The 24,395-nt window shown below is 42.3% G+C and overlaps 1 protein-coding gene, 1 non-coding gene and 1 pseudogene across 2 annotated transcripts; all 3 read right to left on the bottom strand.

The window, feature by feature from the left end:
- Nucleotides 1-8,134: 8,134 nt before the first annotated feature.
- Nucleotides 8,135-17,172, bottom strand: RBMX (RNA binding motif protein X-linked). Its single transcript, XM_072816529.1, has 11 exons — nt 16,990-17,172; nt 15,757-15,885; nt 15,435-15,541; nt 14,714-14,885; nt 14,022-14,174; nt 13,353-13,467; nt 13,141-13,266; nt 12,967-13,049; nt 11,112-12,340; nt 10,139-10,221; nt 8,135-9,359 (listed from the first exon to the last, which is right to left on the bottom strand). Exons 2-9 carry the CDS (start codon nt 15,863-15,865, stop codon nt 12,030-12,032), a joined length of 1,176 nt encoding a protein of 391 aa, XP_072672630.1. The 5' UTR covers nt 15,866-15,885; nt 16,990-17,172; the 3' UTR covers nt 8,135-9,359; nt 10,139-10,221; nt 11,112-12,029.
- On the bottom strand, nt 15,637-15,708 carry LOC140628940 (small nucleolar RNA SNORD61). The gene has a single exon (XR_012026854.1). It is a non-coding gene; the product is annotated as a small nucleolar RNA SNORD61 (small nucleolar RNA).
- A 5,213-nt stretch (nt 17,173-22,385) lies between the features above and the next one.
- LOC140628408 (RING finger protein 39-like) lies at nt 22,386-23,640 on the bottom strand (annotated as a pseudogene).
- Nucleotides 23,641-24,395: the final 755 nt, after the last annotated feature.

The following is a 24,395-nucleotide window of genomic DNA, read 5'->3' as shown; positions in this document are numbered from 1 at the left end:
ATCATATTCATAGCCCTGGGGATTAGGGAGAGAAATCTGGGGAGCCATGCTGGAATCCTGCTTATCAGAGACACAAAAAGTAGAAAACCTGAAGAGACCTAGATCTACTCAGGAAATTAAAACCACCACAAAAAAAAAAAAAGAAAAAGAAAAAAAAACCTCCCACAAATTAACAAAAAGCAGGATCAGATTTAAATGCAGAGAACAAACTGATGGTTGCCAGAAGGAAGGATGGGAGGTGGGCAAATTGGGTGAAGGGGTGTGGGAGGGGCACCCTTGCAGTATGGAATGAATGTCACAGGATTAAAAGGCACTGCATGGGGAACATAGTCAATGACATTGTAATAGCAAGAGCTATGCATGTGGGAAACACAGCATAATGTATAAACTTGTCCAATCACTAAGTTGAACACCTGACACTAACATAACATTGTGTGTCAACTAAAACATAATTTCTAAAATTTTAAAATAAATTTGCAATACAAAAATCTTTTCACAGAGAATTCCAGTTCCAGATTTTAGTGACTTCTATCAGACATTTAAAGACAATACTAATCCTAAACACACCCTTTTGGAGAAGAGGAAACATTTTCTAATTAATTTTGAGGCCAACATTACCCTTCATACCAATTACCGATTTATTGCCTCTCATCTCCAAATTCACCTTTTGCTTGCTCTATGAAAATGAATCTGGGGGGACGCCTGGGTGGCTTAGCGGTTGAGCATCTGCCTTTGGCCCAGGGCATGATCCCAGGATGCTGGATCCAGTCCCACATTGGGCTCTCTGCGGGGAGCCTCCTTCTCCCTCTGCCTAGATCTCTGCCTTTAGCTCTGTGTCTCTCATGAATAAATAAATCTTTGAAAAATGAATCTAGGGTGCCTGGATGTAGCTCAGTTGGTTAAATCTGACTCCATTTTGGATCAGGCCATGATCTTGGGGTTGTGAGATCAAGCCCTATGTTGGGCTCTGCGCTCAGCGGGTCATCAGCTTCAGGATTCTCCCTCTCCCTCTATCCCCCACTCTTTCTTGGTCTCTCAAATAAGTAAACCTTTTAAAGAAGGAAAATAAATCTGAACCCCTTAAATATTTTCCCTTTGCCAGTTGTAACAGTATGTAAAAGGAAAACTTGTTTCCTCTGTACTACTTTCAAGATCTCAGGCCGCCAAATGTGGGGTTTTTTCCATTGATCCATTCTCCGGCAACAGCTGGGTGGCCCGCAATTCAATTCCATCTGGAGTTAGCGTCTACAAGGGCTCAGTCCCACACAGCTGCCCCACTTAGGATGCCAATCCTAAATCTGGGCCTCCTATACATCAGATTCCTGCTACTCCCTCCTTGGGTTTGGAAATTATCCAGAACAGCTCACAGAATTCAGGGAAAAAACTGTATTCGTGATGAACCATTTATTATAAAGGACAGAACTTAGGAACAGCCAAACTGAAGAGCTGCCTAGGGCAAGGTATGGGAAAGGGCCACGGGGTACCCATGCCCCCTCTGGCAGGGCACAACCCCACCCCAGCAACTATGTGAAGAGGTTCTCCAAATCCCCTCCCCATTGCATTTTTTTTTTTTTTTTTGGTGAAGGTTTTACTATGTAGGTATGACTGACTAAACTTGGCCACTGGTGCTTGGGCTCATCATCCCTTCTCCTCCATCCCCTAAGGTCAAGGAGGTGGGGCTTAAAGTTTTAACCCTCTCTAATCACATGGTCAGTTCCTCTAGCAACCAGCTCCCATCCTTAGGGACTTTCCAAAAGTAGGTTTAATAACAAACCTGGGTGTGGCTGAAAGGGGTTTATCAGGAATAAACGAAAAGGTGTTCTTTTCACCCTTATCAACCTAGTGCTATTTCAGGAACTGAGGACAAAACCCAAAAGATACACCTTTATCACTCCAGAGCGGTTTCAGGAGCTGGGGATGAAAACCAAAAGATCTACTTTTTAATATATCATAATACATTAGGTTTTGTCAGTAAAAGGCATTAAACACCACAGGAAGCAAAAGGGTTTTGCTTCCTGGTTCAGGTATGCTTGTTTGGCAGGCTTTTTACAGACTGCTTCTCTGGCATGGGCAACTCCTCCAGGTTTGGCTCCTGCAGCCTTGGGCCCTTACTGTGCTGAGGCTGTCCAGTGCCTGGCTCCTGCAGGGTGCAATGTGCTGCATCTTCCCCAGAAGGCCTCCTGCTGTGTTCTAGCCCAGTACCTCTGAGACCACCCTCCCAAAGAACAACCTTCTCCATGTTCCCCAGAATATAGTTCTAGTAAGTTCTGCAGTTTGGGGAGGGGGACCAGTGACTTCTCTAACCGTGGCTCTCCAACCAGGTCTAGGTTTCAGCCCTGGGGCGGTAGCGGGGGGGGGGGGGGGGTCTATCACTGTCCTTGGTAGGGGAGAGGGGTGCCTTCCTTAGTACTCCATCTCTGCCTTAGTGACTGTTACATACATCACGTTATTTTGGTCATTCTATTATATCTGGTATTCTTTTATTCTTCAGAGTTCTCTTAGTAATCCCTCATTTCCCCCATCCATGTTAAAACTTTATCATCAAACCTTCCCTGTTTTTTTTTTTTTTTTTTTTTTTTTTTTTTTTTTTTTTAAACCTTCCCTGTTTGATGACGATGGTTTCTCTTCTGACTGGACCTAAACACTAAATTGACCTAGAAATAGACCCTGGAGTGACAACTGGAGATAGACCCCACAAAAACAGAATTTGAGGATTGGTTTGTTCATGCCTTTGTGCTTGAGTTCCTTGCAAATGGTAGTAATCCATGGCATGTAGGAGCATCACAATGAATCAAGAAGTGCTAACTTAAAACGCATGCTTCACGAGCCAAACACTTACTACACTTAACCCTTATACTAGTAAGATGACCATAAAGACTGTGGTGTTGGGTGGTTTTTTTTTTAGTTCACCTGAATGCTTACAAAGAAAAAAAATTACAAGCTCAAGTCCATTAACTGCCAGCTCCCAGTCATAGTCTGAGAATCAAAGAACTTCTGTGGCAACTCTAAAAAAAAAAACAAAAAACAAACAAAAAACTTAGGTCTTGCAGGGATGCCTGGGTGGCTCAGCGCATCATCCTGGGGTCTGCAATCAAGTCCCACATTGGGCTCTTTGCAGGGAGACTTTCTCCCTCTGCCTCTCTGGGTCTCTCATGAATAAATGAGTAAGACCTTTAAAAAACCTAGGTCTTGTAGTCACAGAGCTGATATTCCTGAAAAACAACTGTACAGGGTGCTGAATTACAACAGTTGAATTCAGGCTCACATTAAAGTGCACGGATTGGTACGGAATAAGACCCTGTGGAACCTCCTCTGTGGATCCAGATGAAACTGACAATCTTTAATGTCCAAGTCATTCTGAATCTCCACCCATACCAGTTGATGCAGACTACCCTGCAAGGTCTACAAATAGGCCTTCCTCTGCTTAAAAACCCTATGATAACCTCATGTGGGGCACACTCCTTGAAAAGGGATGCCATTCTCCTTAATATCCAGCACAACCACCTCCAATTGCCATGAGAGTTCTATAACTAGGGTCAAATAGCATGCTCCAGGCAGCCGGCCAGGTATACACTACAACCCACAAAGAAACCGCTTCCACACCAAACTGAAGTGGATAGGCAAAATACGGGAATGCTGGCTATTAAATACTAAGAAACAACGGCCTATATGCTTGAAGTCTTCAAAAGATGCTGATGAGAAATCACAACAAAAACATTTAACAGAATACCACAGCATTTCAGTAAATTAAAAATACATGCATATAAAACATCAATATACATTAAATGCACTAGAATGGTTGCCACTGGAGAGGGGTAAATGGGAGTGGGAATAAAATGTGAAAGTGAAATGAGAAGGGCCTTGTATAGATTAATCATCATAATGTACCAAAAAACTAAGGACTAGGACTCAGGAAAAAAAAAAAAAAAAAACCTTGGCTTATTACAGGGATTTCTATTTCTTCCCCAAGATTCTAACATAAGGTATTGGGATCCTTCCCCCAATTCCAGCCCTGAAGATGACAGATGATGAAATCTACTACATGTACAGCATTCACCATGTGCCAGGCACTATTAACTCAATTTAATCCTCATGTTCTGAGATATCCTATGCTAAGAAATAGATCCTCTTCTCCCCATTTGACAGGTGAGAGAACATGGAGAGGTTAAGTAAACTGCCTAGGGTCACACAACTGGTAATGCTGGAGCTTGAATTCAAACTCAAGGTAGTCTAGATATAACTGAAGAACACCTAAAGACTGGAGAAGGGGAGTCTAGAGCAGAGATGGAGGTCAGGAGACAGCGATCTAAAACTAAAATGGAAGAGGAACAGCACCATGAGAGGCTAGATAAGAAATTTCTCTCCTTTCTTTCCCCTCCCCCAACATTACTCTGAAAAGAACCTTCACCTCATTACCATGTTAAGACCGGCGGTGCTGGGATGCCTGGGTGGCTCAGCATCTACCTTCAGCCCAGGGCATGATCCTAGAGTCCTGATTGAGCCCCCACATCAGGCTCCCTGCATAGAGCCTCCTCTCTCTGCCCATGTCTCTGCCTCTGTGTGTCTCTCATGAATAAATAAATAACTCTTAAGAAAAAAAAAAAAAAAACAGCGAGGCCAAGCCAGCTGGAAGTGGATTATATGATGGTAGCACTGAAGCCACTGGGGTTGACAGCATAGTACATGTAGTAAGAGCACACGGGTCCATCAGCTCCCAAAACACACACACACCCCAGCCTGACATCTTGAACCAATAAATACACCCTACACCCTCAAGATAGGAATGTGGCCAAGATTTCCTTGAGGAAATGGGACTATCCCAAGAGGAAAAACATAGTCACTGGCACCAGGGGTTCCCCAAACAGCCCCTACAGTGAAGTTCAGAGTTGAAAAACCCTCAGAGCTCATCTCCTACTCTTAAAATCATGAGCATAAACTCACAATTTCCACTTTAAAAAGTCTCTAAACATAGAAGATGGAGTTTGAAGTAAAACAAAAACTCTTCAACAATAACTTTGAGGAAAAAACATTTCACAGAGGGAGGCGTGGGTGTCTCAGGGGTTGAGCGTAATGCCTTTGGCTCAGGGCATGATTCTGGAGTTCCAGGATCCGGTTCCGCATTAGGTTCCTTGCATGGAGCTTGCTTCTCCTCCCTGTGCCTGTCTCTCTCATGAATAAAATCTTTAATTAAAAAATAATTCCACAAAAAATAACTTTTAAAAATTAGTATTTTTAGACATAATATGGAGCTACAATAACCAAGATCAGACACATTAATTGAAAAAGTAATGGATGGGGATCCCTGGGTGGCTCAGCGGTTTAGCGCCTGCCTTTGGCCCAGGGCGCGATCCTGGAGTCCCGGGATCAAGTCCCACGTCAGGCTCCCGGCATGGAGCCTGCTTCTCCCTCTGCCTGTGTCTCTGCCTCTCTCTCTCTCTCTGTCTATCATAAATAAATAAATAAATCTTTAAAAAAAAAAAAAAAAAAAGAAAAAGTAATGGATGTAGGTATACATGGTTCCTACAAAGACATGGAGATAGTAATTCAACGGAAGAGCAATCTTTTCAACAGACTAGAACAGATATCCTTATTTTTAAAAAATTCCAACTCTTACCAAAAAAATATCAATTCAAAAGGATTATAGACCTAACAAAGTTATAACTACCAGACTCGTAAAACATACACCAATGATAATCTTAGTTTTGACAAATACACCATAATTATGTAAGACATTAAAATTTGGGTGAACTAGGTGTAGATATATAGGAACTCTATCTGTGCTTTTCTATAAATTTACAATCACCCCAAAATGAAGTTCATTTTTTAAAAAGTGCTTAACATTAGTCACCAGGGAAATACAAATTAAAATCTCAATGTGATACCAACCCCACCCACCCACCAAAAATGGGTAAAATGAAATAGAACAGCAGCCAATGTTGGAAAGCACCCAGAAAACCCATAAATTGCTTGCTAAGAGGGCATAAAAATAGTACTCTTGGAACACTATTCAGCACTTTAAAAATTAAAGAGTCCACTCAGGTACTTCATCAATTTCACTCCAAATTTTATCTATATGTCCAAAACTTGTCTAATATTCATAACATTATTCATAATAGCCCAAAACTAGAAGCCTAGGTGCCTATCAGAACAGATAAACTATATTATACACTGTAAGCTACACACTGGAATTCTCTGCACCAAAAAGAAACTAATACAACTACATGGCTAAATCTCAAAATCATGTGGACAGTAGCTAAACACAAAAAGTATGTTGGTGTAAGACTGAATTCATAAAGTCCTAAAATATGCAAATCTACCCTGCAACAACAGAAACCTGTGGTCAATGTGGTTTCTCTGGGCCTGGGAGAAGAGACACTAGGAAGGGGCATGCAGGCACTTTTTGGAGGGAAATATTATGCCTCTTGATGAATAGGTTATACAACTCTTTCCTATCTCCTCAAACAACATCTGTATGCATTACATTGTAAATAAATTTTATCTTTTTAAAATACAAATGCTCCTCACCTATCAGAGACATAAATTTAAACCACAAGGAGATATAACGTACCCACCAGAATGGCTACATTTAAAAGTACCACATACTGATATGGGCATGGAGTAAAATGTTACAACTTTGGAAAAGCAACTCCCTAAGAAACTAAGCATCTATCATAGGATCCTGAACATCCAAATTCCACTAAGTGTTTTCATCTGATGATGTACAGACTTGTGTATAAGAACATTCAATTAGCAACTTTAACAACAGCCAACTGGAAAAGGCCCAGGTCTCCATCAAAAGGTAAACTGCACCATGCTGATACTTGGCAATAATAAGGAACTACACATACACACACGGCAAAATCTCAGAAGCATTCTGCTGAAAAAAATAAAAAGCCTTATGCAAGGCTTCACTTTTGATTGCATTTAGGCAAAAATAGTCTAAATCTTTGAGAAAGGAGGGCAAGAACTGTCTAGGAAGAGTCACAGGGTAACTGGTTAGGTGATAGCAATGTTCTGTGTTTTGCCAAATTTCATGGTATGCTTATTTGAACACTTCAAAGGTTTATTAACACATTAATCTTCAAAACCTGTAAATATTGAGCTCGTTATTGATGCAGGTTTTTAGGGAAGCACATTGATGTGTCCAACTTAAAAACTGATGGGAAGGACTGGTTTTCCTAGAATAATTGGTACGGAGCTAAGTTTATTTACAGGACAATACTCAGGGCTTTATTGTCACCCTAATGCTCAAGAGACCTTACTTTCCCATGTGAGGACTTCTCTTCAACTGGCTTTTAATAAGCCAAATACAAGTTTTAGGTGCAGATGAATTTAATGCATCTAACAAGGACCCATAAAAATGGAGGTTGTTCCAGCGGTCTGGGTCCATGTCACTAATCTAAAACCTGTCAGATGTTTAGATGCACTTAAGAGCAAACCTAATACACCGAACAATCCAATTCAGCTTTACCTCCCATACCCTAGAAAATAAGACCTTATAGCCAACAATATACAACTTTCTGCACATCTTCCAATTCTATGAAACTGAGTCACGCTTCAAACCCCCCAGAAACAGCCTCCACTGTTTTGAGGCCCTGCACTCCAATCCATGGGGTGTTTTCCTTTGAAAAAAGGACAAGTCACTACATTTTTAGTTTTAACAAGTACACCAGGAGTCAGATGTACATAGAACAGTCAATAAAAGCAGAGTTGTCAACACAAACATTAATTAATCATAGGTGCTGGGTTTAAACAGAATTGCTAAAGGCCCAAATTGGGATTTCCTACCAAACTGAGCTAAAATGGACTGGTTTTTTCCCAAGAGTTAAGCAGAAGCACCAGAGTACATCTTTGGTCTTTCAATTTCTAGTTCTTTGATGTCCTTGCTCCCATTCACCTATGCAGGGATAAAGATCTTAAAGGCAATCACCTCAATATCTACACCTAAAGCTCTCTCCCCTAATAAAGGGGGCCTAGTCACAAAACAGGCCACCTTGATGACTGTTCTATGGCAACTGCTCCAAAGTGCCCTCACTGCATGAGAAGTAGAGTTTGGGGAGGAGGACATATGGAGACCATACTGAAAAGTCTGAAATCCTTATTACAAAAACTAAAAAGAAAAAGAACCCAGGGGTCACAAAAAAATGCAGGTTAAGTTTTATTAAGTTTCAAATACAAAACATTCCAAAAAGAGAAAAGTGATCTATAATATCTAGGTTCTATAATCAACTACCAGTTAAACAAAACATTTTATCATTCTGTCTTACAACCAATATAAAGCCAGAAGAATCAAGATGGATTCTTTTCCCAATGGGAGAGTAAGTCTGCTGGGTCAGTAAACTTTGCCAAATAGCTGAATAGTCATTTAGGTTTGCTTAATTTGAATTTAGTATTTACGTTTACTATGATTAATTTCTATGTTCTACACTATTTTCAAGATATCTAAAAATCTCCAAAGCCAAAGTCATCAGAAGCACAATCCCAAGTAGTTTACATTATTGGAGGATTGAGGAAGACAGTTATGTAAGTGCAATAGCTACTTAAATTTGGTCAATACCCTCATCATGATCTGCAATTACAAGAGCCTGTCCAATGAGGGTTACAGTATTTGGACTATTTCCTACAATTGCCAAGATTAAACACGATAAGCACTGATTTTACTATGAAAACAAAAATCTCAGAAGTTTTTGTACTTCGTTCTAACGCAACAACTCAAATCCAGTTCCTCTGAGAACATTAGCTTTTATATATACTCAGCTCGGTCTTCAACATGACTGGTTTGCTTCTAAGACAGGTGGTGGGGTTATAGCAGGCTTACAAAATACTTAAAAGCCAAGTGGCCCAATTTTGTTCCAGTCATTTTAGCTATGTTTCCAGTTACTTTAGGTTCCAGACACTACTCCTCCCCTTCTTTTATGACTGAACCCCACTTCTGGGTAAACTACAAATATTCCACTTGCTGAAAAATCAGTTTACTGGATAAAGAGTTACCACTCATGCCTTTCATTTTTCTACTTCAACTTTCTGACAGTCAGTGATAATTAGGAATCGCAGAGTTGTCCCCTAGGACTTTAACAAAATGAAAGCCAAAGCTGTAAAATCCACATAAAGAACCACAAGAACTTACTACCTCCACTTACCAATTTCCTTAACTGCTCCCCTTTATCTGGTCAATTACTTTTTTGAAGTAACTACCACTCCCTAGTTAAGTGCTAACCAACACTGATGCCTTCCCTCCTTAGATCCACAGGAACCCTCGAAGGCAAAATCTATTGCCTGCACCAAACCAATTCTGATGAGTACTGCTTATGCAACTGTTGTGCCTTATCGACAATCAGCATTCTTCTGCTTCAACAACTCTGTAAAATGAAAAGCATGTGATCAGGTCACAAGACATTGTGTTATACTGGAAATCACTCCCCTTCCCCACCCATTCTTTAAATATATACTTTTTTGTTGCTTTGACTGGCAACAAACATTTGCTTTAAATTACAAGCTCTAAAATGCAACCAAAAACACTCATTACAATTCCTGCATCATTTTGGGCAATACTGAGGATAACTACATCATGCCCACAACAATGTTACTCCAAGTGGGAATTGAGAACAGTGGCATCTGTTATCCCATTAGTCAATTTGTACTGCGGTTGAAGAGGCATCGTTAATAAAATGGGTATCCTCTTATAAAATGCACAGGAGTCAAGTTGAAACCTCATGCAAGTGCAGTTTGTCCACATACCAAAACAAACTGTACAGCTCCAATCAATCTCTGCTTATGGGGACTGTATTAAACAAGCTTTATACATTCAAAAATAGCTAATAAAGGGGATTAAGAGGTACAAACTTCCAGTTACAGGATAAATAACTCAGTTGGAAAGTACACCCTAATATAGAAAAAAAAAATGCTAATATTCTATGACTGAGCCGCTAATGGAAACATACCTGTTTAAGATAACCTTGCTCTACATTCTAATGGATAAGTTAACACACCAAATGTTACATATTACAGCACCTAATTTTATCCTAATCCACAAGATTATACCCCCGTCAGAGAAATTTACGAATATCAGATATGCAAAATGGAAAAGCTATTAAAGCTATTACTTACACCTATAAAGGCCCTGGCTTTTGAAACTTACCTTAGCATTTGATTTCTCTTGCTGCCAGCTTTATCTAGTGTGAATAAATCAGCACTCCAACCATAATGACCAAAATCCTCAACCTGTAAAAATTAAATAGGTAACTAGTTATCTCCCTTAAAGGAAATTCTTCAAAACTTGCCTACAACTGCTCTTTTCCAGAAAGAAAAGGCAAGTTCAGACTTGCAGCTTAAGTTATTTCATGTTCTACTAATTCTCAAAGTGGTGGAAGATTCACTGGCTTGGGATGGACTGGAATGGCTTAAAATGGTTTAAGTCGCATGGCTTATGGATTCTCATTCTGTTCCAATGGTGCACTGCCATGTTAAATCCATAAGTTGAACGGACAAAACTTATTTGAAGGAATAAGTGCAGTGTAAGGATTTTAGTTGGAGGTCTTCAAGTTTACTATATTCAAGAGCATCTTTTTCAACTTCATGGCTGGACCTGGGTCATGCTGCCTCAGGTTTTGCTTTTTAAAGACCACTTGCAATAGATTTTCTCCATACAGTGTAGTTTCATAGAACTAAAAACAAGTCAGGCATCCAACTAAATGTCAAGTTTGCAATGGCTTACAGGGGCAGAGTGGGACCCCAAACTTAAGCCATTTCCTAAATTGACTAAAAGTCTATTTTGAAAAATGTTAAAACATATGAAGCATGTTTAAAGGTCTTCATCAAAAATACTTAAAAAAAAAAAAAAGACACCCCCTCCCAAGCCCCAGATCGCTATTGGTAAACAACAGCTGTTATTATTAAGGCCTTTAAGTGTCATACATGCTTTAAAAAAAAAAATCCATGTGTTGAATTTGGAGGACTTCTAATATGCTATCGAACACTTTGCTTTTCCAAAGTTTTTTTTTTAATCTAGAAAGCATTTCCATTGCCATGAGGTACAGTATGTCTCACTGTACTATGAGGAAGGTAAGTGTTCAATCTCGACTTAGACGGAAAAACTAGTTTGCTTTGCTTACCATCTTTGCTGTTTCACAGGCATTTGATGCTTTAAATCTGATGTGGAATGCTGATAGATTCACTTTTTAGAAGTCATAAGCCTTTGAGAAGTTGGAGATAACTTCATTGCTTATCTATTTTCTCCTTTGCAATCAAGCTGTTCCTTAAAAGTGAGACACTACAGAGTTGCAAAAATTTGAAACAGTAAGAGCAAGCACCGTTTGCAGCTTCATGGTTGGTTTTGGCCAAACTTTTTATTTAGTATTCTGTAGTTGCTTAACACACACTTAAATGGTCTTATTGGGGGAGGGGATAGGGGAGGTTCTTGTAGATTCCCAAGGAAATGTCAGAAAGGCAAAATATGGCCAGCATTATCCATTTGCTTTTTTGGATTTACTGGGTGAATAGCACTTTCCTTACATAAGCATCTGATCTCAGGTTTTTCATTACTGAGAACATTGAGATTTCAGTTTGAAGACACTCTGAAATCCTAAGAGTAGCATACCCCGACCACCCTCTAATAGCTAGCTTGTTTGTATAGGCAGAAGGATTCACCTCTCCATTTTAGAAGGCTAGATGTTTGTGGAAGGTCTTAGAATTGCTTTGCCTCATTTACTGGGAAAAATCAGATATAGGAAGTGGCCTTTAGGGACACTTTTAACTTGAAAAATTACAACACTAGTACACAAGTCAAGTCTTAACACATTTAACATTTGCTTATTGAAAGCAATGTCATAAAGTCAAATAAGATTAAACAGGTTTTACTTTTTTCCCTCACAAGAACATAAAAATTATGGAAGGGGAACTTAACAGGAAATTTAAAAAAGGTAACACAATTTTTCCTTTTAGTAGTCCTTGGGTAGTTATGACAGAAAAGGTTCCACTTTTTTGTTTGTTTTCTTTGAACGGGGATTTTGGTCCAAAGTTTTGTTTTGTTTTTAATATCTGCTTCTGCCTCCCCCTCTATCAGATCGGCTTCCTCCACGGCCACCACCTCTTGGTGCTCCGCGGCTTGAACTGCTGTAGGAATCACGTGGAGGAGGGTACCCCCTTTCCATAGAAGGGGGAAGCCCTCTTTCTTGTCTGCCAACCCGATCACGACCACTTGAGTAGAGATCACTTCGGCTGCTTGAGTAACTGTCTCGACTTCCACCATATCCGTCACGTGAGCTGCTGTAATCATCATAGCGACTGCTTCCACCATAAGATGGCGGGGGCCCTCGTGTAGGTGGAGCACTACGTGAGTTACCTGCAGGGTCAATGGTCAGGTAATATGGCAACACTATAAATTGTATATATACAACATTTAAATCTGAATTTACAGAATTCTTGTATTAAACGTTTACTTTAACTGGGAGGTTTTAAACTCTGCCATTGCTGGCCATTAACAGGGATTTGCTCATCTGCTGAGATACGGAAATTGGATGGGTTTTAATGTTTGTTTGAAAAGATTGAAGACGGTGTGTATTTCAAGAGGATATTCCAGACAGCTTGTTATTTTATAGTAGACACTCAGACACTTTCCAGTGATAAGTTGCAATTTTGAACTGTAGACTTTCCTTCATATTGCAATGGTAAACATTTGATCTTGTTAATAAAATTTTTAAATTGTATTTTCACTGTTGGGGGAAAACACATAAGGCTGCCAATTTAAGCAAGCAAAATCCCCTCCAAAGCAAGCAAACAGCCTCAAAAAAAAACTTAGAAAAAAACAAAAGCCCCTCACGAAACTAGGAAAAGCCCAGCTGATAACGTTACCCCTTAAAAGCAAGCAAATATCCCTTAAAAAGCAAGCACCACACAGCCTAATAAAGTGGCTCATGAACCTAAAAACTCAAGCTGGTGATATTCAAAGACCCTCAACCAGTATCTTACCATAACTCTCATATGAATCTCTGTAGGAACCTCCACTTGGATGATCTGAATAGTCACGATCACGACCATAGCCATCTCTATCACTAAAGAGAAAAACTTGTTAAGTCACAGGGCAATTTTCAGAGCAATTTTATCTTTTACAGCCAGCTGTGGCAGGCAACAATATTACTTTACCTATAGCCTCTTGATGGGTAGTCATCACGTGAACTGGAATGACCATAATCACGGTAAGTATAATCTCTTGGTGGTGGTGCATAATCTCTTGTATCACGAGAACTTGGGTAATCTCTGCTTGAATAGCTACAAAAACAAAAATTAACTTGGTTCACGCTTTTGACAAGTTCTCCTTTCAACCTCAATTATCTACTACTACACTGGTCTGTTACCTGTCTTTAGTAGAATATCCATCATCTCTTGGGGACAAATACACATCTCTACGAGAGGGCAGGGGTTCCCTTCGAGGTGGGCCTCCATAACTATCTCTTCCGCGTGACACAGGAGCTTAAGGGAAAAAATTAACCATTTAAAAAATATATCCAAAAATGGAAAGCTAAAATATGAATTTATTTATTTTTTTTTTTTTAAATTTTTTAAATCTTTATTTATTTATGATAGTCACAGAGAGAGAGAGAGAGGCAGAGACATAGGCAGAGGGAGAAGCAGGCTCCATGCACCGGGAGCCCGACGTGGGATTCGATCCCGGGTCTCCAGGATCGCGCCCTGGGCCAAAGGCAGGCGCTAAACCGCTGCGCCACCCAGGGATCCCCTAAAATATGAATTTATATTCAGGCATTGAGGGTAGAGATTCAAATAGGACAGTACAACTAAATCATGAAGTTTCTTTAAAATTTCCTATTCACAACTTAATTCTTTTCAGTGCTTGTAACTTTATGTACCTAGATCACATCTCAAGTCCATGAGTCCGTTTCATTAACATTTTTTATACTTAACATTTACTTAGGTTTTTAATTTTAAAGCATCATTTTTTAAAATCCATTAATCAATCTCTTCTGTTATGGTGGTAGAACAGATTATTCAATAAATCTAGCATCTACCTCTTCCTCCCATTCCACTGCTGCTGCGAACTGGTCCTGAAGGGGCAGATCTTTTAGGAGGAGGACCACCACTTCGTGGTGGTGGTCCTCTTTTTACTGGAAGTGGTCCCCTGGAAGAACTCATGTTAAAATTCATGGAATAGCCACCATCATCTGCATTGAAAAAGAAAAGAAAAACATGTTAATTCTCACATCAATGAAAGTCATAAAAGTTTCCTTTGCTGTATCAATGACCATTTTGTTTAGTTGGGACATCTTGCTTTAATTTGCACTTGTCCAAGGGAGTCTATATAGACTAACAAAACTAAGTAGTCTAAGCTCCTTCAAAAAAATGGTTTAATTCTTATACACTTAAAATATATGCATTCTGAGAAGTTTTCTGTAAACTTCTTTCACAAACTACCCATATAAGCTGGTTTCCCATGATTTTATTTTTTGAGGTTTAAGTAATCCCAGTGTGGGACTCAAACTCATGACCCGTGATTAAGTTGTCAGCCAGGCTCTGGTCCATTTTTTTAAACACTAATTTAACTTAGGTAAATGATAAAGGAGTAGGTGCACTCAATATCAAAAGCTGGTTAATTTAAAAAAAAAAAAGCTGTAGAATTTGTACCAGGACATAACCAATGCAGATCGGTGTGGGGTTTGCAGTCCATAAATTCTACAAGCCTGAAGTAGACTCAAGTCATTACCCATGTGCCCTCCACGTGAAGGAGGTCCCCTGGTTCCTCCACTTCCTCCTCTTCCGCCTCTAAGACCTCTTGGAGGGCCTCTGCTTCTTGGAGGTGGAGGTGGTCCACGTCTACCACTTTCAAATGATGGTTTTGTGGCTTGTTCTACCTTGATGGCTTTTCCATCTAAGGACTAAACATCAAAGTGGTTAATTGCATTAGTATTTAAATAGATCTTGTAGATGTATTCACTATGCATTGTGCCACCAATGTGCCCTCCAAATTCAAGTTTTTAGGTAAATTTAGCTCATCAACTCATCTGAGAAAAGTGATAAAAATATATGGTCACTTTTCCATTGAAAGTTTTTTTTTGGGGGGGGGGGAGAAAGTATCTTAGAACAATACTGATCAGTTGAACCCCAACACAAGGGGACTATCACACTGCTGGTCAATAAAGTTTAAAGAGCCAGTCAACTTGTTATCAAATGTGATAACCGATGAAAAGCCAAGTTGTCAACTCATTTTATGGATTCCAGATAACAATCAGATAATTTTCTGATTTGAAAACACTTAAAAGAGTATAATCCACAACTCCGCAAAATTTGAAACTACAAAAGGCGAAAAAAATTAGAGGGTTCTGGAAACGCATACATCCAAACACAACTCAAGACCTATGCCTAGACCAAAATTCAATAACAACATTAAGTTAATGCATTAGGAAACTATCATTGTGCAATCTCACCTTTCCATTCATGTCTCTGGCTGCATCCTTAGCGTCTGCTGGGCTCTCAAAGGTGACAAAAGCAAATCCTCTTGATTTGTTGGTTTCACGATCTTTCATCAATAGAACTAAAAAAAAAAAAACAAAAAAAACAGGTTTTTTTTTGGGGGGGGGAGTGTTACTCTAGTTCGAATTAGGTAAGACAAGTGCATCTACAAAACGTAAGCTCAGAACTTCTTAGAGGACAAAATAATGTATCATTTCAGACAATCAACGCAATTAAATACATCACAGCTTACATTTTTAATTCTAACAGCTCCCTATATAGTTTCAGATAACTCACCTTCCACTATTCGTCCATATTTGCCAAATACTGCTTCAAGGGCTTTTTCATTTGTTTCCGTATTGAGGCCACCAATGAAAAGCTTTCCTGGGCGATCTGCTTCAACCATTTTTTCCCCCTGGTGAGAGTCTGTTAAAAAAGAATAGTATTACCTCCCTATAAAAAGTTCAAGTTCAAAAAAAAAAAAAAGTTCAGGTTCACAGGACACACCTATTTACTGGTACATCTTTCTTGTTTTACTAAAATCATCATTCCTTTGCTAAGCCTCAGCAGGAAACCAATTTAAGTAGTTTACGGATACAGCAGTTTACACTAAACTAGTTAAAAAGGTCCAACTTAGCTAATACCTTCCTCCTTAATCCACCTCGGCAATTTTAATAAAGTAACAGCCACTCAGCATTTGAAAAAGCCATTTTAGTTTAATCCTAGATGTGTTTCCTTTTAAAGATTCAATTATCACATCCCAATTACCCTAATGGTTTTTTAAAAGTGTATCGCCCCATTCAAGGTCACGGGCCAGACGCAAGTCCTCTTCCAAGACCTTTCTTTGCCTTTTCTCATTAGGATTCCCTAGTAAATCTAAAAGAAATTTAAACCTTGCGCCAAGTTATACCTCCTCTTCTTTACCAGCCCCTGCCCCGCCGAAAAGGTTTAAAAGAAAAAAAAATGGTCTCAGTCTCGTTTCATAATAACGGAAGGTGGAAGCGCGCATCGTATCACTCAACACTCCATGACTGCAGCAGAATCCAATTAAAACCCGTCATTAAAAACCGCGTGGAAAACACAAAATGGCGACACTTGGATTCAACCCAGAAAAACCCACACCGGTCAGGGGAGTAACTTTTGCCATCAGCAGTGGTTGGGAAAATTCAAAGGGCTTCCTCTCCAAGGCCGCCAATGAACAAGGACCCGCGTAAAAGCGCACGTGCCCATCCGTAGCGCCAGCGCCATCCCAATGCAGGTACCGCGGTGGCGCGGTCTGCCCTCGTCCTGTTCCAGCCCCGACCTCCGGCACCAACCCCGCAGGCGGACAGCCAAACTTTCTCGAGAGGCACCGAACGGAATGGCGCTCCCACGTCTGTTTTCCCCGGACATGCTCGGCTTTAACGAAATAGGTCGGCACCTTTAGGCTCTTAAAATGGCGCCCGCCACCCCCATCTCCAGGGAGATAATCCCAAGTTGTAACGTGGCAAGAAGGTACGAGAAGCGGGTGAAGGAAAGAGTAACACGTACCGGAGGGGTGACGACCGTTCCAAGCTCCTACGAGCTCGCCGGCAGGGGCTTCGTAGCAGCTCAGCACGAGTGAGAGCCACCGGCTCTGAGAGCGGAAGAGGGAAGCCGCTAGCACTACTGCGCAACGAGGGCGAACAAAGGAGACAGCAAACTTTATACTGCCCGGGAACGAGGCTGAAGGACCCGGATGGAAACCGAGCTTAGAATTTGAAACGCAAAGGGAGGGGGAGCGGTTCCCAGCCTCCCATTGGCCATCCTCTCTGTCACTCACTCCTTGCTCCTCCCCTTTCCCCAGGCCCTCCGCGTTCTGGCCGGCGCCCGTTTCTAACCGTTTCCCCAGCCCCCACCCGTGCTCCACAAACCCGCGGTTTTGCTTTCCGCTAGAATGTTTCACGGGCTGCATTTAATACCGAACTGAAATTTATTGCATAGTCTAGGGGGCCAGACACGGTGCTGAACTTTACACTCATGAACTCATTTAATGCTCAAAACAATGTGATGAAGGTACAGAGTCCTAACTATGCTAATTTTGCATAAAGGGGAAACAAAGAAGTTTCAATAATAAAATACATCTTCCCAAATATCCTCAACAAGAATTTTTACTGAATGGGGAAAATTCTGGTGAATGAATATGACTTGGGGGGTAGTACAGATAGTTACTTCATATAGAACAATTACTGAACACCTACAAATAAAAGGCAGGATCTGGGCTTGGCTGTAAGGATACAACGCAGAACAAGCGAGAGAGACAAGGACAAGGCACGCACTTCGAAGGTAAAACTACCAAATTTGGCAAATAAAAATATAGGACGCCCGGTTAAGTTTGAATTTCAGATAAATTGTTTCAGTTTGTGCATGTCCCAAAATGATATACAAAAAAAAGTACTCGTTTAATTCAGATTTAACTGGGCATTGTGTATTTTATCTGTGCCAATCTACTCGTGTTGGAGGGATTGCAAAAATTTAATTTTTTTCTAATTTATTTAAAAACTTACGAAAATATTTTAATACAAATAACAAAACAATATGTGTTGTAATTAGTGCTACAGAGGAAGTAAACTAGGTGCTTGGGTGGACAATGTATGGGAGACTCAATTTGATTTTAGACGTCACATCAGATCTGAATGGAGAAAAACTAGCCATGGGAAAGCTTTTCAAGGAGAGAGATAGCATTAAGCAGAAAGTGGAGGAAAGAGTGTGCACATATCAAGAGACAGAAAGAGATCCAGGGTGACAGGAATTTCAGGAGAATAAAGAGAGGGAGCCAAGGAGGTAGATAGAATCCTCGAACCCATTAAAAGACTGCAAAGGGTTAAGTGTGAAAGCAGAGGTACCCCTGGGACTGTGCCAACAGATCTGGAGAGAGAGGATAGGGACTTGAATTGGGGTGGTGGCAGTGGAGATGGGGAGGAAGGAACAATTGTTAGGCGTATGTGGCAGATAGTTTAGACAGAATTTGCTAATGAATCAGATGGGAAAGGGCTGGGATGGAATTGAGGCATCAGAAGTCAGTATGGATGACTAAATAAGCATCTGGCATAAATGGTGTGGTGGCTACTTACCAAAATGCTTGCAGTGGAGCAAGTTTGGGATGGGGACATGGAGAAATTTGATGCTTAGAGATCAGGGCTGAATTGTCACTTACAAATGATAATACAACAATGAGACCACCAGAAAAGGGAACACTGGGGAAAGAAAGCTTAAGATCACACCTTATTTTTTTTAAGATTTTATTTATTTATTTGAGAGAGCCTGGGCTCGTGCACGAGCAGGGGGGAGGGGCAGAAGGAGAGGGAGAAGCAGGTTCCCAGCTGAGCAAAGAACCCCAGGTGGAGCTGGATCCCAGGACACTGGGATTATGACCTAAGCTGAAGGCAGATGCCCAGCCAATTGAGCCACAAAGACGCCCAAGATCACACATTATTAACTATAAAATACGTAGAGGGAGAGAAGCAACCAGAAAGAAATCTACTAAAATGTTACCAGTTTATCTTGGGGGAGTAGGATCTTTTGACAATTGTTACTTTTCTTCTTCACAGTTATACTCTGCCCATGGTGTATTACTGTATATATCAGGCAGGTGGTAGTTAATAATGTTCAGGTCACGGGTAAAAACCCCAAGGAGTTTTTGGAACCAGCTCTGAATTATTGACATTCCTGAAGGGAATAGTACTCAGTAGGGCAAGAATATTTCTTCCTTTATTTCCTAGTCAAATAATGACAAATAAAGCAAAAGTCCTGTCCATTTGTCTTCAGGATGAGTTATGTAAATTACTGTCTGTGGCGATAGTTGGGAATTGGCTAGGCTGGCAAAAAACACTTAAATGCCAGGCTCAGCAAGCAGTCTGCACCCCCAGGAGGAGTCAGGAGAAATCCCTCCCCCTGGATTGGCGGGCAATCTCTGTCTCAAATCCAGATAGAGCACCTTAGGACCTTCCCCTAGGCTCTAATTCTCAGCCAGGCCTCCGCCAGTCTAGGGCAGAATGGGGCCAACTCTACAATAATTGTGCCTTTCTCCCTGGGGTTCAAAGAGGGAAATGTGCGTCTATGTGGACCATATCAGTCTGGTCGTTGCAATTAGTGCCCAGGAGTATGGGGGTAGAGACAGGACTTCCAAGGCAAGAAGCCAGAGTGGGAACAGCGGGAAGGTTAGTTGAGGGAATGGCAGGAGGGCATCGATATGGCTGTAGTGCATCTTAGGACAGAGAGGACAAAAGAAGAAACTGGAAAGGGAGATGCAGGGCCTACTGACTAGATCCAGGTAGCAATGAAAAGGGGAGCCTTTTTAAGAGGAGGAAGGAGATAATCAGATTTCATCTTAAAGAGATCACTGTGGCTGCTACCTGGAGACTATATTAGGGGAGGGAGGAGCAGGAAGCAGGGTATTACTGATGTGATTCTGGCGAGGAGAGATGGGCCAGCTGAGTGTGAGCAAATCTGGCCAAGGGACAGTCCTCAGAGAAGCAGGTCTCACAAGCCAAAAATAATCTCTGAAACCCACCCCTCCCCATCATGGATCCTCTAGATTTTTCCCTTTGTTCTTTATTTCTACTTCCTCCTTTGGATTATCATTACATATAGTTGAATGTTCTCTTTACTATTATTTTTCCCTTGGTCTAGTTGTTTCTCTCCAGATGCCATCTCAATGATGGACTGATAGCCAGTCAAGCAATATTACTTCACCATTAGGTATCCTTGAATATGATCAGTGCCAAATAAATGTTGGCTGAATTACTTGCAGGCTCTTTTTATTCTCCATGGCAGTTAGTATGAGATGGGTGCGTAACAAGTATTTAATGAATACTATGGTCTTGTCTTAAATTTCAACCTCCCAATGAAGGGCTCACATTTTTTTTACTACAACAACCAACAACAAAAAGCACTCCATAGGGATCCCTGGATGGCTCAGCGATTTGGTGCCTGCCTTCTGCCCCGGGCATGGTCCTGGAGTCCCAGGATTGAGTCCCACGTCGGGCTCCCTGCATGGAGCCTGCTTCTCCCTCTGCCTGTGTCTTTGCCTCTCTCTCTCTGTGTGTCTCATGAATAAATAGATAAAATCTTTTTTAAAAAGCACTCCATAGTTTTAAAAGCTTCAAGCAATTGAATGATTAAGAAATAACTTTTACTTAATTAAAAAATTGTATTTAAAATTTTTTTAAGATTTTATATATTTATTTGAGAAAGAGAAAGCACAAGCAGGGGGAGGGACAGAGGGAGAACCAGGCTCCCAGTTGAGCAGGGAACCCAATGTGGGGCTCCATCCCAGGCCCCTGGGATCATGACCTGAGCTAAAGGCAGACACTCAACCAACTGAGCCACCCAGGCACCCCCCAAAAAAAACCTCTTATTTTTTTAAAGATCTTATTTATTTATTCATGAGAGACAGAGAGAGAGAGAGAGGCAGAGGGAGAAGCAGACTCCCCAGAGGGGGCCTGATGCAGGACTCGATCCCAGGTCTCCAGGATCACACCCTGGGCTGAAGGCGGCACTAAACCGCTGAGCCACCTGGGCTGCCCAAAACTCTTATTGAAGTTTTTTTTTTAAAGATGTATTTATTTATTCATGATAGACATAGAGAGAGGCAGAGACACAGGCAGAGGGAGAAGCAGGCTCCACGCTGGAAGCCGTACGTGGGACTCGATCCCAGGTCTCCAGGATCACGCCCTAGGCCAAAGGCAGGCGCTGAACCTCTGAGCCACCCAGGGATCCCAAAACTCTTCTTTTAAAGAAGAAACTTCCATCATCAAATTAAGGCTCACTCTGAGATGAGTAAATTGAAGCTCTCTGGGCAGGCTTGCATTTTTACATGAAGGGCAGATGTAAGGTCGCTCTGCATCCACTTGTGCCTGTTTTCCCAATGACAGAAAGATATCCTGCCACATGTTCTAAAAACTTGTTATCTTATGTCAAGCAAGAAGGAAGGGAGGGAAGAATTTTATGTGATTAAAGATTGGGAGACTTTCCAAACCACTTAAAGTAGCCACTGTCCAGAAGATATCCAACTTAGCTACAATAAGCGAGGAACAAAAACTTTTTAAACCAAAGTATAGGGATCCCTGGGTGGCGCAGCGTTTTGGCGCCTGCCTTTGGCCCAGGGCCTGATCCTGGAGACCTGGGATCGAGTCCCACATCGGGCTCCCGGTGCATGGAGCCTGCTTCTCCCTCTGCCTGCGTCTCTGCCTCTCTCTCTCTCTCTCTCTCTGTGTGACTATCATAAATTAAAAATAATAATAAATAAATAAATAAATAAATAAATAAATAAACCAAAGTATAGCTCTAGTATCTTTATAGAAACTGGCTGATGGGATGCCTGGGTGGCTCAGCGGTTGAGCGTCTGCCTTCAGCGCAGGGTGTGATCCTGGAGTACCAGGATGGAGTCCCGCATTGGGCTCCCTATATGGAGCCTGCTTCTCTCTCTGCCTATGTCTCTGCCTCTCTCTCTGTGTGTCTCTCATGAATAAATAAATAACATCTTAAAAAAAAGAAACTGGCTGAAGGAATGAAGATCCAATTCTACTGGACCTTTCTCCACAATGAAGGAGATAATGAGGTTTGTTTGTTTGTTTTTTTTAACCACAACTGAGATCTCATTTATTGCCACAGATGTACAAAATAAATAACCCAGCATCACAAAACGTGTTAAATATGGGCCCATTTATACATATGTGGAAAGATGTGAAGCTATATACAAGTATGAGTTTTTGGGGGTCTGGGCCATTCCCAGGTGGAGGAAAGGAGAGGTAGCACCATTTGTTCCTTACTGTGAGCATGTGCGGAGGGAGCCCTAACAAGGTCCCAAAGGGGAAAAGGCTATGAGCATAGGAAGCAGTCACCATGGAGTAGGGCTGGCCTGTCCCCTCCTAGAGGACACTGGAGCCAGGCCAGAAGCCAGAGCCCTAGAGCTGTGGAGGAGGACCAGGCCCATCTGGAGAGGAGGCGAGGTGGGGGCCGGGAGAAAACTGCTGCGAGTACCCATCCTGTCTACCTGGTGGCCAGGGCTTGTGTGCTGGGTAGGGATCAGGTGGGAAGGAGGGAGGGGACAGGTGGATGTGCTCCCGGGAGGGAGGGGAGCTCCCTGGCACAGGAGGAAGCCTCCCGGTGGTGGGGTGGTGGTGTGGCGTGGCGTGGGCGTGACGAGTGCAGAGCAGCGGGAAAACGCGCTCCCCCAGGGGGCCTGGCCCCTGGAAGGCGAAGAGTAGGTCTAGGGAGCGGCCGTCATAGAAGGCTACTCAGCCCCGCTCCCAGTCAAGGTCTATGCGGATGCGCCACGGCAGGGGCCCGGCGCCACCCAGCGGGGTGGGGTCAGGGGCGGTGAGGGCCCACAGGTGGCCGCCGCGACCCTCCACAGCCCACACGGCCCCCGCAGGGCACAGCCCCACGCGGCCCTTGCGGCGCAGTGACTCCCCGGCCGCACCCAAGGCTTAGCGGCCCTTGGCTTCATCCTCGTCCTCTTCGTCCTCCCCAGAGGAGGCTGGGCCCAGGCGGCATCCGTGGTCTCCACCTCCCAGCAGTGCCGGCCAGCCCCAAAGCCCCATGTGCCCAGTACCGGCGGGAGCTGATCAAAGCCCGCAGGACCATGGGGGGGGGGGCGGGGGTCCCGGGTGGGAGGGCTAGCTGGACACTGTGGTGGTCCGCGGAGACAAGTAGGGGGCGGTGTGCAGTACCCAGGTCCAGGGTCAAATCCGCTACCAGTCCGTGGAGCATGTTTTTTTTTTATAAATTTTTATTTATTTATGATAGTCTCACAGAGAGAGAGAGAGAGGCAGAGACACAGGCAGAGGGAGAAGCAGGCTCCATGCACCGGGAGCCCGACGTGGGATTCGATCCTGGGTCTCCAGGATCGCGCCCTGGGCCAAAGGCAGGCGCCAAACCGCTGCGCCACCCAGGGATCCCCGTGGAGCATGTTTTTGACCACTGGATAGTCTTCGGGGAGGTCATCATCTGAGTTAGATGACTTGGGTGTTCGGACATCAAATCTCCTCCACGTCTTCCTTACATCCTCTCTGCTCGGGTCCAGGCAGCCCATCGGGGGGATGCGGCCCCCTCGGCGCCGGAGATAATGAGTTTTAACCAAATTTAATACTCGATTAAAAGGAACTGAAGTATGAGGAAACATTTCAAATGATGGGGTGGAGAACGATGGCTTTTGCAATGAATTGTACTGAGGCACTTAGCCATTTGAAGGGGGAAAATCTGAATTCCCACCATATTTTTTGCTCTGGAATAAATTCCAGCTTAAAGGTTTTTAAAAAAAAATTATTTATCCATGAGAGACACACAGAAAGAGGCAAAAACACAGGCAGAGTAAGAAACAGGCTACCTGTGGGGAGCCAGATGCAAGACTCCATCCCAGTACCCCAAGATCATGACCTGAGCCAAAGGCAGACGCTCAACCACTGAGCCGCCCTGGTGCCCCTAGCTCAAAGATTTAAGTGTAAAAGGTGGAACCATAGAAGTAGTAGAATAAAAATGGGTAGGTGCTTTTATCATCTGGTCAGAAAGACCATCCATCTATTCATTTATACACTTCGCAAATACTCATTCAAACACAGTGTCTATTCTGTGCCAGCACTGTCTTAGGTGCTGGGACAGCATCACTGAACAAAAGGCTAAGAGTGCCTGCCGATCTGGAGCTAACATTTCAGTTACAGGGAAAGACAGTAAACAATCTAAATCAATCAATCCATCAGTGTGTTTGAAGTTGAAAAGTGCTATGTAAGAAATAGAGTGAGGAAGGAAGGTCTGGAGTATGGAATGAAAGGGTGCAATGTTGAAACGGTGGATCACAATGGGCTCCATTAAAGTAATATTTGAAGCAAAGATAAAGAAGGGAGTAAACTGTGTGGATATCTGAGGGAAAGTATGCCAGAAAGATGGAAGCCTACCAGCCATGTTGTTCTTGTGGG

This window comes from Canis lupus, chromosome X (assembly GCF_048164855.1).
Source record: "Canis lupus baileyi chromosome X, mCanLup2.hap1, whole genome shotgun sequence".
Lineage (NCBI taxonomy): Eukaryota > Metazoa > Chordata > Mammalia > Carnivora > Canidae > Canis > Canis lupus.
The sequence above is the reverse complement of the archived record's forward strand: the minus strand, read 5'-3'. Positions and strand labels throughout refer to the sequence as shown.